Genomic DNA, 16,032 nt, shown 5'->3' with positions numbered 1-16,032 from the left:
CGTAGGACACCTTCCAGCTACATCTGGACTTGTTAGCTAGAGTTGAGCTGGTGGAGCTAAAATTGAGCTAGCTGGAAATGTACTAAGCTGAAATGAGCTGGAAACAAACTTTCAGAACTATTTTGAGCTGAGAGGAGCTGCACGCACATATTTGAGCTTCAACCGAGCTAGACATGAGGCCTTAAGCTGCTGTCCATTATTGTACCTATATCAAAACATATCAAACCTCCATCAAAGTCTTGTAAATTTAATGGAAATCACAATTACAAGCTGAAACACTTGCAATTCTTATTCTTTAACACACTTACAATTTAGAAACAACTTAGAAACAATACAAATACTATCAACCCAATTGCAGAAACATACTTAGCATAACATATACATATTTAAACGCATGAACTAGTAATATAACAGAGATATGTCATATATCAGCATGCAACATGTTATAAAGCCTATGTTCAAAGGCATGAACATGATCGAATGAATCTGGAATCGTTGCACAAGTAAGGAACAAGACTTCCCTGAATTTCTTTGCCTTAGAACGGGTAATAGGTCCTAATGGTAAGACCTCCGGATCGGTTTGCTTTGTTGGCGTAAATGTGCTCACATCATTTCCCCCTTCTTGAAAAGGATTTGTCCTCAAATCTGTAGAATCATCATAAGGGGTTAAATCAGAAACATTAAATGTGGCACTCACATTGTATTCTCCCGGCAAGTCTAGCTTGTAGGCATTGTTATTCACTTTCTCCAACACCTGAAAAGGACCATCTCCAAGCGGTAAAAGCTTGGACCGCCTTTGGGCTGGAAAACGTTCCTTTTGGAAATGAACCCATACCCAATCACCAACATCGAAGGTGACTCGCTTTCTACCCTTATTTGCATGCTTTTCGTACTGCTGAGTCCTTCGTTCGAGGTTCTCCTTAACCTGTTGATGCAATTTCTTCACGTATTCTGCTTTGGCTTTACCGTCCCTGTTCATCACCTATTCTTGTGGCAAAGGCAACATATCTAGAGGCGTAATAAGATTAAAGCCATAAATAACCTCAAAAGGTGACATCTTAGTAGCAGAATGTACAGCATGGTTATAAGCGAATTCAACATGTGGCAAAAAATCTTCCCAAGTTTTAACGTTCTTTTTAATGATAGAACGAAGTAAAGTAGATAAAACTCTATTAACAACCTCAGTTTGTCCATCAGTCTGGGGATGACAAGTAGTAGAAAGCATAAGTTTCGTACCTAATTTGCTCCAAAGAGTCCTCCAGAAATGACTCAAAAACTTCACATCCCTGTCAGAAACAATCGACCTAGGGATACCATGTAATCGTACAACATCTCTAAAGAACAAGTTAGCCACATTAATAGCACATCAGTCTTATGGCATGAAATGAAATGTGCCATCTTCGAGAACCTATCAACCACAACAAATATGCTATCCCTACCTGTTCTAGTTCGAGGCAATCCCAAAACAAAGTCCATTGAAATATCCGCCCAAGGGGATTCAGGAATAGGTAAAGGTAAGTACATACCATGTGGTGAAACCTTCGATTTTGCTTTCCGACAAGTAACACAACGTTCACAATACCTTTCAACGTCCCTGCGCATCTTAGGCCAAAAAAGATGCTCTTTTAAGGTGTGTAACATTTTAGTGACCCCAAAATGACCCATCAATCCACCTTCATGTGCTTCACGGATCAGTATATCACGCATTGAACCCTGTGGAATGCATATCCTATTTTCTTTGAAAAGATATCCATCATGCCTGTAGAATTTTCCATCTGCTCCTTTCTCACAAGCATTATACTTATCTCTAAAATCAGGATCTTCAGAATATAATTCTCTAATATATGCAAATCCGATCAACTGTGAATCAAGGTAACTCAAAAGGGTATATCTACGTGATAATGCATCAGCAACGACATTGTCTTTTCCCTTTTTGTAACGAATGACATAAGGAAAAGATTCCAAAAATTTAACACATTTAGCATGCCGTTTATTCAATTTATGCTGACCTGTAATATACCGCAAAGCCTCATGGTCAGTGTGGATGATAAACTCTTTAGGCAACAAATAATGTTGCCACGTCTCGAAAGTCCGGATCAGTGCGTACATTTCCTTGTCATAAACAGGATAATTCAACGTTGCTCCGCTAAGTTTCTCACTGAAATATGCAACGGGCCTCTTTTCTTGTGACAAAACAGCACCTATACCAACTCCAGAAGCATCACATTCAATTTCAAACATTTTATCAAAATTAGGTAATGCTAAAACAGGGGCTTTTGTCAAATAATCTTTTATTTTTAAAAAGGCATCTTCTTGTTCTTTACCCCAAGAGAAGACGGAATCCTTCTTTATAATCATGGTTAAGGGAGCGGTAATAGAACTGAATTGGGGAACAAACCGACGGTAAAAACTGGCTAAAACATGAAACGATCTAACCTGACTAATGGATGTCGGTCGTAGCCAATCTTGAATCGCCTTTATCTTCTCAGGATCAACCTCAACTCCCTAAGAACTAACAATATAACCAAGAAATGTAAGTTTGTTAGTACAAAACACACATTTCTCCATGTTACCGAACAATTTCTCTTCTCGCAAAGTCGGCAAAATAGCTCGTAAATGTTCTATATGATCCTGCAAAGTCTTGCTATAAATTAGTATGTCATCAAAGTATACAACACAAAATTTGCCTATAAAAGATCGCAGAACATGATTCATCAGTCTGATAAAAGTACTAGGTGCATTCGTTAATCAAAATGGCATCACTAACCATTCGTACAAATCTAGCTTTGTTTTGAAAACTGTTTTCCACTCGTCGCCTTTTTTCATGCGAATCTGGTGATATCCACTCTTCAAATCAATTTTGGAGAAGATAGTCGCTCCGCATAATTCATCCAGCATGTCATCGAGTCGAGGAATGGGGTGTCGATACTTGATTGTGATTTGATTTACTGCTCGATAATCAACACACATCCTCCAAGTCCCATCTTTCTTAGGTACCAATAGCACTGGTACGGCGCATGGGCTTAAACTTTCTCGAATGTAACTTTTATCCAACAACTCTAAAATCTATCTTTGAAGTTCCTTTGTCTCTTTGGGGTTACTTCGATAGGCTGGTCTATTTGGAATTGTGGCTCCAGGAATGAAATCAATCTGGTGCTCAATGCCACGAAGAGGGGGTAAACCCTTGGGTGTTTCATCCGGAAACACATCTTGAAATTCCTGCAAAAGAGATGAAATGGAAGTAGGCAAAACATTAGAAGTTTCAGACAATAAATAAGAATCTTTAAACAACAAAATGAGCAAAGATTGTTGAGAGGAAAGACATTTCCTGATTTCTTTGCTACTTGTATACACATTCATCTTGTTTTTCCCATGAACTTCTTCAGTATTCTTTCGTAATCTCTCCTGATCTTCTTGCACTTGACTCGGTTTCAAAGGTGCTAAGATGAACTTCTTTCCTTTGTGCATAAAAGAATATCTGTTTGTAAAACCATCATGCGTTGTCCTCTTATCAAACTACCACGGACGACCTAATAGCAAATGGCTCGCATCCATTGAAATGACACCACAAAGTACTTCATCCTTGTACTTTCCAATGGCAAATGGAACTAACACCTGCTTGTTTACTTTAATGTCTCCTCCATTATTTAGCCACTGCAATTTATAGGGATTGGGATGCTTTGTCGTCTTCAGCCCTAACTTTTCAACCATCACAGAACTAGCAACATTAGTGCAACTACCACCATCGATAATTACAACACATACCTTGTCATTGACGAGACATCTTGTATGAAAGATGTTCTCTCGCTGCTGTTCTTCTTGAGTTGGTTGAGTGTTCAAACTTCTCTTGATAACAAGTGCTTCACCGGTTGCAAATGTTTGCAAATTGTCATCATCTTCATCAACATCTACTGTATGGAGTTCTGGCTCTTCTTCTTCTATCTCGGACTCAATCTCGCCACTCTCTAATAGTATCATGGTCCTCCGATTTGGACATTGACTGGTAATATGTCCTCTACCAAGGCACTTAAAGCACAAAATGTCTCTTGAACGTTCTGGTTGCATTTGTTGTTTCCCACGCCCAATATCAACAACTGAAGCCTTGGGTTTGCTCGTTTCACCCTTTTCTTTGATTTGGAATGGTGTTTGCTTCCAGAAATTGTTAGGAGTACCCAAAGGATTGGAAAATGATTTAAATGGAGTATTACCTCTATTAGAAGACTTTCTACGTTACTGTCTTTCAACTTTAATCGCCATATGCACCATGTCCTCCAACTCAACATAATGTTGCAACTCAACAACGTTAGAAATTTCAGAGTTTAATCATGCAAGGAATCGTGCCATAGTAGCCTCTCGATCCTCAACAATGTTGGCTCGCATCATGGACACCTCTATCTCCTTGTAGTAGTCTTTTACACTCCTATTTCCCTGTTTTATCGATTGTAATTTCTGGGATAAATCACGATGATAGTGAGAAGGAACAAATCTCTTGCGCATGATTTGCTTCAGTTCTGCCCAAGTTCTCACTGGACCTTCACCGGTACGTCTTCGACTTATCAATAATTGATCCCACGAGATCAAAGCGTAGTCTATAAATTCCATCACAGCCAAACGAACCTTCTTCTGTTCTGAGTAATTATAACACTGGAAAACATGTTCTACCCTGCTTTCCCAAGCAAGATATGCATCAGGATCTGTTCGTCCCTGAAAAGAAGGTATAGCAACTTTTATGTTAGAAATATTATCATCAACTGCACGTCCTGATCGTTGATTCACCCTTGGTGAATGTTCGACATCATTTTCATCATTCTGTTCATTATGGACAGATTGGGAACCACCCCCATCGATCTTGTCCAAACGAGAATGTATAGGCTCTAATGCATTTTCTAACAGACGTTGCAAGGTGCGAGTAAGAGCCTGTATTTGCAAATCTGGTGGCTGATTTTCATCACGAATACGATCTTCTGATCTTGTCATACTTAAACAACACAAAGAATACTGATAAAAAGTTAAGTAAAACAAAAAATAATAAAAGTCCTCACAACACACTCACAAAACCTCTCAGTTTTCACTCCAAAGAAACGGTGCACTCAAAATACACTCAGCACTCGTGTTTCACTTGAGAGAATGCTTGAATGGTTTTTTTGTCTCCCCTTCTATTCTCACAACGCTCAATGCCTTTTTCCACTCGATCACTCGCAATCAGTTCTTTAGGGAACTAACCCGATCCTTCAGACTTATTAACTGTGTCAAACTTACAAGAGAAAGGGAAAAGAAAGAAAAAAATAAAGGCTAAAGAAACAAATAGTTAAAGAAAGATATAAGACTGGCAAAGAAAGAGAAAAAAAATGAAGAAACGAGGATGACAACAAGAAAGAAAAAAAAACTCAAATGCTTACTACAAAAGAAATGCTTACAATAATTCTATCACCGAATCAAATAAGAAAAGTTGTTTTGGATGATTTTCACACAATTCAAGGTGTAATTTGAGCAGCTTCCAACATGTCACACACAATTCAACACTGTTCTTTTGTAATTTGCACAAAATGTCAAAAACTGATTTTATTATATATATTTTTCGATTTTTTTTCTTTTTCTTTTAAACTTTGATATTCGAAATTTTTTTTTGTTTTTTTTTGCTTTTTTTAAACTTTGATCAATATATAATTTTTTTTATTTTGTTTGTTTGTTTTCTTTTCGTACAGAACGTGCCAAAATCCAACCTAAGCTCTGATTACCACTTGATAAGGCGTTGCTTATCGAAATAACGAACCTTGAAGGATTGCGGATCTAGGATTATAGCAACATTCTTTCTACAGCATAAACAACACACAAACAAAAAAAAAGAAAGGGAACAAAATTCAACATATAAAAAAATAAAATTGGAGATGAAAAACTCGAAAGAACTTGCACAATAGACTATGCAAACCCGAATCGAATATGTTTCATGTCGAAGGACTTGGACCCTCTAGATAGTAATCTAGGAGCCCTAAGTATCAAGGAAGTTTTGACACGACAAACTAAGTCTAAAATGTCAAAAGAAAGTTCAATGAAGATGTGACAGCCCAAAATTGACCCTAGTCGGGAAGTGGTTTCGGGACCGCTAAACCGAGTCACCGAAATGTTTGAATGTGATATTTATTGTCTAGAATATGTAATTATGAATGTGTGAAAATTTCAAGCTTCGATTTAGTCGATTGCATGTGAATTTAGTCAATAGGACTTATGTGCGACATTTTTGAAATGTGATAGGTCGAAGCATAAGGACCTATTAGTGCATGTTATAGAAATGGTGGGTTTGCATGTCAAATTGCTCAATATTTGAGCTAGTGGCCGGCCATGCTATGAGTGGAAACATGTCACAAACATGTTATGTTAGTGATGTATGTTAGGAACAATAAAATAAGGAGTATGGGTAATAAAGAAATGGAAAAAGGAAGGAATGTGTGTGATTGTTCTTCCCCTCTCCATTGCCGTGAATGTAAGAAAGAAAACAAAAAAAAAGTGTCCATCTTTCTTCATTTCTCTTGGCCGAATGTTCTAAGGAAGAAAGAAAAAAAAACAAGTTGTGTTCTTTGGTTCTTCTTGGCCGAATTGAAAGGAAGAAGAACGGAGTGAAGCAATCGGTCATCTTAGGTCACTATTAAGGTAAGGAAGTTTGTACTAGCTTTTGAAATTTTAGTTGATATTGAGTGAGTTATCAAGTGATTTTTGTAAACCATGTTAAAATTTTGATTTTGGGGGTGAGTATGGTTTTCGGCTATAAAAGATTAATAAGGGTGATGATTGTGTTTCATGCAAAACTTAGATTAAAAATGGTAGTTGCTTACATCTTGATATCTATGAGTTCCTTTCTTGGCTCTACCATAGACCCACGAAGTATATGTTTAGTTGGTGTTGTTGGAGGTTTATGATAGAAGCTAATGAGTGAGAGTTTGATAGGTACTATGAGGTTAAACTTCATGAGATTGTAAGCTTGTAAGTTGGATGATGAAATTCATGCTTTGTGAAGGTAAATGGTGTAGAAGGAGCATTCGGCCATGAAAACAAAAAAAAAGGGGAAATTTATGATGAATTAAGTTGGAAGCTATTATAATGTACTTGTGCATTCGGGTATGGGATGAAAAAAAAATATATGAGATGGCTATAATCAGCCTTGTGATTCGGCTTTTGCATATATATATTTGCACATGGTGTATTGGTATGGTACATATATATGTCATCCCAAGGTATATGTTTATATATGGTGATGGTTTAGTTATGGAGTAAATGATGGATGCATATTGAGTTGTAATATGTAATGCATTAGTTAGTAAAATGTATGTCATTTATATGTGGTACTAAGTATATAATTGGCCTCAACGTAGACATGCATATTCGGCCACATGAGATGGATTGGCGTTGCATGTATTCGGTTAGAGGCAAGCATATTAATGCTTATATCTTGGCTTAGACAATCGGCTAAAAGAAGTGTGGGATAATAGGTTGAGTTGATGCATGATTTCACATGTATGTGACTTTAATGTCTAATGTATAAATATGGGCTAAGTGCCTTGTGTTCCTCATTTCGATGCTCAAATGATTAAATCAATTTATTTGTCTAATTAAGCTCAAGAGCAAAGGGGATCTAAATCCGATAAAGGGAAGGAAAAAGTGGTCGAATAGCTATCGGAATCATTCGACAACATCCGAGGTAAGTTCTTGAGTAAAAGAGCTTAAATTATTATTTGATTAGATCATGTTTTATGCAAATCAAAATCATGCTCTTTGTGTGTGGCTATTGAGCCGAAATTGCAAGAATGATAAGTGTCTTGTGTTCGAGTTTTGCTAACGAAATTGAAATACGAATGTGCCATGATTTATTGTTAAATGTGCATGGTTATTTGAATGATGTCCGGGCTAAGTCCCGAAGGCTTTGTGCTAAGTGACCATATCCGGACTAAGATCCGAAGGCATTTGTGCGAGATACTAATTCTGGGCTAAGCCCGAAGGCATTTGTGCAAGATACTAATTCCGGGCTAAGCCCAAAGGCATTTGTGCGAGTTACTAAATCTGGGTTAAGTCCCGAAGGCAATTGTGCGAGTTACTATAACCGGGCTATGTCCCGAAGGCATTTGAACGAGTAGCTATATCCGGTTAAATTCCGAAGGTACGTGATTTGGGAATGAATGATCTTGCTGTAAAAATTTCAGTAAATACTCTAGAAACATCCCAACATTGAGGTATGTTTCGTATGTGCTTGAATTTAGTTGAGCCCTTACAAATAAGTATTCGCTCAGTTGATAAACGAGCTACCGGCCTTTGGCTAAGTTGATCTTTTGTGTATGTACATAAGGGTTGGTAATGTGAAGCAAGTATGATATTGAAAAATTGTGCATATGAAATTATCCGTTTAGCTACATGAATGCTATACTTTTGTTGTGCTGGAATTCCTTGCTCAAAACTTACTAAGCATAAATTGCTTACTCCGTTTCTTTGATCCTCTGTTTTATAGATTTTGGTTCTCCAGCTATCGGACTCGGGATTTTGAAGTCGAAGTCGCCCACACTATCAAAGCCCCCCCCTTTTTGGTACAATTTTGGTTGAACTTCGAAATGGCATGTATAGGTCTACCCGTTTGTTGTGGGTCATGGACCCTTTGGACTTGTATAATTTTGGATAGCCATGCGAAAATGGCTTATATATGTTTGAGTATAATGTTATAATCATTTGGTGTGGATATGCTTGACAAGGATTGGCTATGGGAATGGTTAATCACTATCATAAATTGTGCTATTTATGCAAAAAGGGCTAGTTGAATCATGGAAACTATGAAATAGGTAAAGTCTACCTTAAAGGCAGATGCTGACAGCAGCAGTGATGTAGATTTGGAAAATCGCTAAAAATAGTAGAAATGGAATTAAATAGTGAATAAATTATGTAAACGAACCTTGATGAATCTATTTTCATAGGAAAGTAACGAAACAATCATACGGACAGTATGTTAAGAGATATTCAGGTTCTTGTGAGACAGGGCAAGAACGGTTTCTGGATTTCCTGTTCCGACTTTGGAAATTCATTACAAATTAACCAGAGACAATTAGGAGTCAAGCCATATATGTATAGATTCCTCTCTGAGTCTAGTTTCTACAGAAACAAACGGCATCAGTATTGAAGCCCTGTACAGGGAGATATCCAAGTTGTAATGCGCAAAGGTCAGTGTAGTCGATCCCTGTAACATGGGAGACTTTGACTAATAAACTGTACTAATTGGCCCAACCAAAAATTCTAGAAAAAAATGTGTAGATGGGCATATGAGTCTAGTTTCAGGTAAAATTTACGGAACTGGATTCCGAGTTTCTGAACTTAAGATATGATTTTTAAAGCGACTAGTACGCAGATTGGCAGTGTCTGGGAAATTTTTTTAAAGTCTGTTAACACCTCGTGTTCGACTCCGGTGACGGTCTCGGGTTCGGGGTGTTACAGAAGAACCAAAATTGAGAGGAAATTCTCACAAGTATTTGTTTAATAAAAATCATCTAATCAAATTACATTGTTTGAACATCTATTTATAAGTACAAGGAAGGGGTTGTCGAATTTGAATTAGTAGCTGTAAATAAAGAATTCAAATTTGAATATGTAGGAGTTATATCCTCTCTTGGCGCCATCAAATACCAGCCACACATTGAATATGTGTGAAACGTTTGAAATTCAAACATTTGAACTCTTGTTCTTATCCAAAACGTTTGAAATTCAAACATTTGAACTCTTGTTCTTATCCCTTTGAATTTGGCGTCATATGTAGAGAAGAGGGTTGATTTCGGTCACACATGCACACACATGTGTCAAGGCTGTTACGTGTGTGCTGTACATACTGGGATGCCACCTAGGCTGCCACATGTGTATGGGACACTCCCCGACACGTAGGACACCTTCCAGCTACATCTGGACTTGTTAGCTAGAGTTGAGCTGGTGGAGCTGAAATTGAGCTAGCTGGAAATGTACTAAGCTGAAATGAGCTGGAAACAAACTTTCAGAACTATTTCGAGCTGAGAGGAGTTGCACGCACATATTTGAGCTTCAACCGAGCTAGACATGAGGCCTTAAGCTGCTGTCCATTATTGTACCTATATCAAAACATATCAAACTTCTATCAAAGTCTTGTAAATTTAATGGAAATCACAAATACAAGCTGGAACACTTGCAATTCTTATTCTTTAACACACTTACAATTTAGAAACAACTTAGAAACAATACAAATACTATCAACCCAATTGCAGAAACGTACTTAGCATAACATATACATACTTAAACGCATGAACTAGTAATATAACAGAGATATGTCACATATCAGCATGCAACATGTTATAAAGCCTATGTTCAAAGGCATGAACATGATCGAATGAATCTGGAATCATTGCACAAGTAAGGAACAAGACTTCCCTGAATTTCTTTGACTTAGAATGGGTAATAGGTCCTAATGGTAAGACCTCTGGATCGGTTTGCTTTGTTGGCGTAAATTTGCTCACATCATTTAAGGTGTTACATTTAGTGGTATCAGAGCCAGGTTACAAAACTTAGGCTATGAATTTTGGATTCTAAAATTGGGTTTGAAAAAGAACTGGTTTGCAAACAAAAATTTGTTTCTTTTTAAGTAAGTAAGATGTACACCGAATCTTCGGTGTCGATCCTGTAAGTACTTCTGGACTTAGAAAACACTGTAGTCAGAACTATGTGAAACTGCACTGAGTTAGTTAGAGACTAAACTTCTAAAACATTTCTAAACTTCTGATATCTGTGGCAAAAAAATCTGCTAATAAATACTGAAACTATGGAACTCGCGGTCGTGGTATTGGTGGGCTCAGCGAGTGCCATAAAGGAACTCGAGCTGAGTCTTTTTTTTTGGGTAGTATGCCAAAATTGGATACGAGCGAGACACCGGTTTCACCTGCTACTGAGATTGGGTCTCAAAGCTACTTAGGTGGGGATGACACATTGTCTTAAGCTATGTTGTGGGTTTTGGAGAGGGTCGTTGGACCCTGTCCTGAATTTGGGGGCCCTAGGTCAGTAATTGAACGACTCCGGTCCAATGGAGCTGAGTGGTTTACGGGCTTCACTGGAGTCACCCCTACAATGGCCGAGTATTGGTTTGAGGCCACTGAGAGGATAATGAATGACACTGACTGCACTCTTGAGTAGAAACTGAAGGGTGCAGTCTCTTTGCTTCACGACGAAGCTTATCAGTAATGGTTGTCTATTGAGGAGGGTACTCGACCGGATCATCTGAACTGGGATTACTTTAAGACTACATTCCAGGGGAAGTACGTGGGCATGAGCTATGCTCGTAGGCGTGAGTTTAGGAATCGTACACAAGGTGATAAGTCTATGGCCGAGTATGAGGCTGAGTTTCTGAGACTGAAACGTTACACTCGAAGCATGGTGGCATCCGAATATGAGAAATGTGTCCATTTTAAAGACGGTTTGAGGGATAGTCTGATGATTCTAATTACTCCACGGGGGAAGCGTGAGGTTGCTGTTTTGGTGGATAAGGCGAAGATTGCCTAACAGGTTAAGTACGTGGAGCGCTAGAATAGAGACCGTAAGAGAGGCAAGAATAAGAGGGATTCAAAGCCCTCTATATTTGTTTAGAGGCCTAAGAAATGGGCTAGACCTAATGGGCCTGTTAGAGTGGAAGTTCTTGTTGCTTCTATTGGGATTCAGCCTTGTGGTGACTATGGTAGGCGTCATCTGGGCGAGTGTGGGAGGAGATTAGGGGATTGTCTAGGGTGTGGGTGTTTGGAACACTAGATTAGAGAGTGTCCACGTCATGTAGATCAGATGCAAGATTCGGGACTGGGTTTTGTGTAGCCTTAGTGGGTAGTACAACAACCATCTAGTGGTCGTGGACCGGCTAGGGGTGCTAACCAAACTGAGGCAAGGTAACCTGCACTGGTTTGTGCTATTCTATGTTGAGAAGACAGAGACACCCTTGATGTGGTCACGGATACGTTTTTAATTTTTGATGCCCCATATACTGCTTTGATAGACATAGGTTCTACACACTCCTAGTAGCTAGTACTATTTTCAGAAACTTGGAGATTTCTATTGAATGTACTTCTGGTGAGATTACTGTACTGAGCCTGTTGGGGCAATCTATTTGGGTTAGTAGACTATATTGGAATGTTTCATTAGAGGTACAAGGTGTTGTGTTTCTGACAAATTTGATGGAGCTACCGTTTGGGGAGTTCGACTTAATTTTGGGTCTGGACTGGTTAGTTGAGCACCGAGTTAGTTTGGATTGCACGACTAAGAGGGTTGTTCTGAGGACTGAAGATGATAAGGAGGTGGTTGTGATTAGTGAGTGTCGAGATTACTTATCTAATGTGATCTCCGCTCTAATGGCTGAAAAATTGGTTCGGAAAGGGTTTGGGCATATTTGGCCTATGTCAGTGTTTCAATTTTCGGGGACTCTTTTGTCGAGGATACCAGAATAGTGAGAGAATTTTGGGATGTATTTCCTGATGAGCTACTAGGTTTACCTCCGAATCGGGAAGTTGAGTTTGGCATTGAGCTTCTACCAGGTATAGCTCTGATGTCCATCGCTCCTTACCCTATAGCACCGAAGGAGCTTACAGAGCTTAAGGCTCAACTTCAAGAGCTTCTGGATTATGGTTTCATCCATCCTAGTGTGTCTCTGTAGGGGGCACCAATTCTATTTGTGAAGGAAAATGATAGTACCATGAGGATGTGCATCGATTACCGACAGTTAAATAAGTTGACTGTAAAGAATAAGTACCTACTTTCGAGGATCGAAGATCTGTTTAATCAGTTTTGTGGGGCTACGGTATTCTTGAAAATAAATTTCCGTTCTAAGTATCATCAACTTAGGGTTAAGGAAGTTGATATTCATAAGATGACTTTTAGAACTTGTTATGGGCACTACGAGTTCCAAATTATGCCATTTGGTTTAACGAATGCTCCGGTTGCATTCATGGATATGATGAATCGGGTTTTTTAGCCGTATGTGGATTAGTTCGTCATGGTCTTCATCGACTATATTTTGGTGTACTTTAAGACTAAGGATGAGCATAATGAGCATCTTAGAGTAGTGCTTCAGATACTTCGAGAGAAATAGCTCTACGCTAAGTTGAGCAAGTGTGAATTATGGTTGCGAGAGGTAACATTTTTCGGGCACATGGTTTCTATTAAGGGGATCCAAGTTGATCTTAGAAAGATTGAGGCTGTGCTTGATTGGAAACAACCTAAGAATGTCTCTCAGATTTACAGTTTTTTGGGTCTTACGGGTTATTATCAGAGGTTTGTTGAGGGGTTCTCATTGATTGCAGCTTCTTTGACTAAGCTTTTGCGTAAGAATGTTCCTTTTGTCTGGACTGATGCACACCAATCAAGCTTCAAGAAACTCAAGTCAGTTCTGACTCAAGCTCTTGTTCTGATACAGCCTGAATCTGGTAAAGAATTTGTGGTTTACAGTGATGTGTCACACGTCGATTTAGGATGTTATTGATGCAAGATGGTAAGGTTGTGGCTTATGCATCCCGTTAGCTTAAGTCACACGAAGGGAATTATCTGACGCAAGATCTCAAGTTAGCCGCTGTGGTGTTTGCGTTAAAGATCTGGAGGCACTTTTGTATGTTGAGAGGTGTATCATCTACACCGATCAAAAGAGCCTCATGTATCTGCTTGCTCAAAAGGAGCTGAATCTTAGGCAGCATCGATAGATTGAGTTGTTCAAAGATTATGATTGTACGATAGAGTATCATCCCCGTAAGGCCAATGTGGTGGTCGATGCTCTCAGTCATAGAGCGATGACTGATTTGAGAGTGATGTTTGCTTATCTTAGTTTGTTAATGATGAGGGTGTATTAGCCGAGTTGCAAGTTAAGCCGACATGGATTGGACAGATTCGGGAAAAGTAGTTAGGGGATAAGTCTCTAGGTCAACGATTTCATCAAGTTGAGAGTGGCAGTACTTCTGATTTTGGATTGAATAAGGATAAAGTTTTATGTTCCCGAGGACGAGTTTGTATACCGAACGATTTTGATTTAAGGTAGTCAATTATGAGGCAAGTGCATAGTAGTCCTTATGCTATGCATCCTGGTCGTAATAAAATGTATTGGAATCTCTGTGTACTGTACTGGTGGCCGGGTTTGAAACGAGAGGTAACAGATTTTGTTGCACCTTGTCTGATGTGCCAGCAAGTTAAGGCTGAGCACCAGTTGCCTTCGGGTTTGCTCCAACCCGTTAAGATTCTGTGTGACAATGGACTTCGTTAGTGGCTTGCCTTTAACACCTAATAAGAAGGATTCTGTGTGGGTCATCGTGGATCGATTGACCATGTCCGCCCATTTTATTCATGTCCGAATGGACTATTCTTTGCAAAATTTAGCGAAGCTCCACATCTTTGTGTTTGTAAGATTGCATGAGGTACCGATTTTGATAATCTCTGATAGGGATCCTCGTTTCACTTCTCAGTTTTGGAAGAAACTGCATGAAGCTTTGGGTTCGGGATTGGAATCCAATACTGCGTTCCATCCTAAAACCGATGGTCAATCTGAGAGGGTGATTCAAATACTGGAGGATATGCTTCAGAGCTGTGTGATTGATTTCTAAGGTAGTGGGAGGGTTTTTTGTTGTTACCTGAGCTCGTCTACAATAACAATTTTTAGTCCAGCATCTAGATGGCACCTTACGAGGCTCTGTACGGTTGCAAGTGTCGTACTCCACTGTGTTGGACTAAGTTGGGTGAACGATAGTTTTTGGGTCCTAAATTGGTTTCTAAGACTGAGGATAAAGTCAAATTGATCCAGGATTGTCTTAAGGCAGCTTCTGATAGGCAGAAGGCTTATGCGGATTTGAAAAGAACGGATATCGAGTACTCTCTGGGTGACTTTGTATTTCTTAAGGTATCTCCATGGAAGAAAGTTATGTGGTTTGGTCGTAAGGGCAAGTTGAGCCCTAGGTTCATTGGGCCGTATCAAATTTTGAAGCGTGTGGGACCAGTCACTTATTAATTAGAGTTACCTTCGGGGTTAGACCGTATCCGTGATGTGTTTAACGTCTCGATGTTGAGGCAATATCAGTTTGATCCATCACACGTTGTTTCTGTTGAGGAGGTTGAGGTTCGACCGGATTTGACCTTTGAGGAGGAGCAAATTTAGATTTTGGATCGAGATGTTAAGCTTTTAAGAAGGAAATCCATTAAGTTAGTTAAGGTTTTATGGCAGAATTATGGCACTAAGGAAGCCACGTGGGAACCTGAGGACTCGATGCATCAGCAGTATCATCATCTGTTCGGATTAGGTAAATTTCGAGGCTAAAATTTCTTTTATGGGGTAGAGTTGTAATGCCTAGGATAAATTAAGCTTTTTTCTGTGAATCTTGATAAATGAGTGTCTGTTTCAGTTGATATAGGTGTGTGTATGAGGTCTTGGGTTCAAGTCCTACTTTAGAAAAAATTCTGTTATTTTTATCTAAGTCTTATCCCTGTTAGGTGGGCTTATGTAAAATTGTTCATAAACTCATATCAGAATGAACCTGGTGGTTTGAGTGGTAAGGAGTTAGCTTGCTGGAGTTCTTATGTTTGAATCTTTGCGCAAATGTGAGTGTTAATTTTTGTTCCGGTTGTCTATTAGAGGTTCGGTGGAGTTATGAGTCTAAAGTAGTTGGATGTGGTTAGTGGGGAGGATATTATGGGATGTGGTTGTTAGTGGGGAGTTGAGATGTTAATCAAAATCAAATTGATTATCTTTTTTTCTTCATTTTTTTTCAAAATTTTCTCTCTTCCATAAAGTCTGATGTTAGTTTTCTCTTTTCTCTGCCACATTCTTCTGTTTCTTATTTTTCCTACAATTCTGTTTATAATCTACTGTCGTATCACTGTATTTCAAAATTTCGATGTTCATCGTGCGATTCTGGTAAGTGGGGTTTTGTTTGACTGTAGGTTTCGGTTTCTGTAAACTGATTGGGATTAATGGGGTAAAGTAGGAGGAAAGTAATTCTTTGAGAATGTTTTGCGCAGGAGTTGATGGGAACC

The 16,032-nt window shown here is 38.9% G+C and overlaps 2 protein-coding genes across 2 annotated transcripts; both read left to right on the top strand.

Annotated features, from left to right (window-relative positions):
• Positions 1 to 11,310: 11,310 nt before the first annotated feature.
• On the top strand, positions 11,311 to 12,679 carry LOC107928629 (uncharacterized). The gene is made up of 4 exons (XM_016859884.1): positions 11,311 to 11,508; positions 11,629 to 11,765; positions 12,026 to 12,424; positions 12,469 to 12,679. The coding sequence occupies exons 1-4, from the start codon at positions 11,311 to 11,313 to the stop codon at positions 12,677 to 12,679; spliced, it is 945 nt and encodes a 314-aa protein (XP_016715373.1).
• Positions 12,680 to 13,174: 495 nt separating this feature from the next.
• Positions 13,175 to 13,718, top strand: LOC107928630 (uncharacterized mitochondrial protein AtMg00860-like). Its single transcript, XM_016859885.1, has 2 exons — positions 13,175 to 13,448; positions 13,612 to 13,718. Exons 1-2 carry the CDS (start codon positions 13,175 to 13,177, stop codon positions 13,716 to 13,718), a joined length of 381 nt encoding a protein of 126 aa, XP_016715374.1.
• The last annotated feature ends 2,314 nt before the right edge of the window (positions 13,719 to 16,032 follow it).

Source organism: Gossypium hirsutum, chromosome D12, assembly GCF_007990345.1.
Source record: "Gossypium hirsutum isolate 1008001.06 chromosome D12, Gossypium_hirsutum_v2.1, whole genome shotgun sequence".
Lineage (NCBI taxonomy): Eukaryota > Viridiplantae > Streptophyta > Magnoliopsida > Malvales > Malvaceae > Gossypium > Gossypium hirsutum.
Note: the sequence above shows the minus strand (reverse complement) of the source record. Positions and strands in the feature narration are given on the sequence as shown.

What these genes read in the sequence shown, in the direction of transcription:
- LOC107928629 (XM_016859884.1), top strand. Translation starts at nt 11,311, where the DNA reads ATGAGCTATGCTCGTAGGCGTGAGTTTAGGAATCGTACACAAGGTGAT. An exon ending in AGATTAGGGGATTGTCTAGG is followed by an intron (nt 11,766 to 12,025) that starts GTGTGGGTGTTT and finishes CTGCTTTGATAG; the next exon opens with ACATAGGTTCTACACACTCC. An exon ending in TTTGGGCATATTTGGCCTAT is followed by an intron (nt 12,425 to 12,468) that starts GTCAGTGTTTCA and finishes CGAGGATACCAG; the next exon opens with AATAGTGAGAGAATTTTGGG.
- LOC107928630 (XM_016859885.1), top strand. Translation starts at nt 13,175, where the DNA reads ATGGTTTCTATTAAGGGGATCCAAGTTGATCTTAGAAAGATTGAGGCT. An exon ending in TCTGATACAGCCTGAATCTG is followed by an intron (nt 13,449 to 13,611) that starts GTAAAGAATTTG and finishes TTTGCGTTAAAG; the next exon opens with ATCTGGAGGCACTTTTGTAT.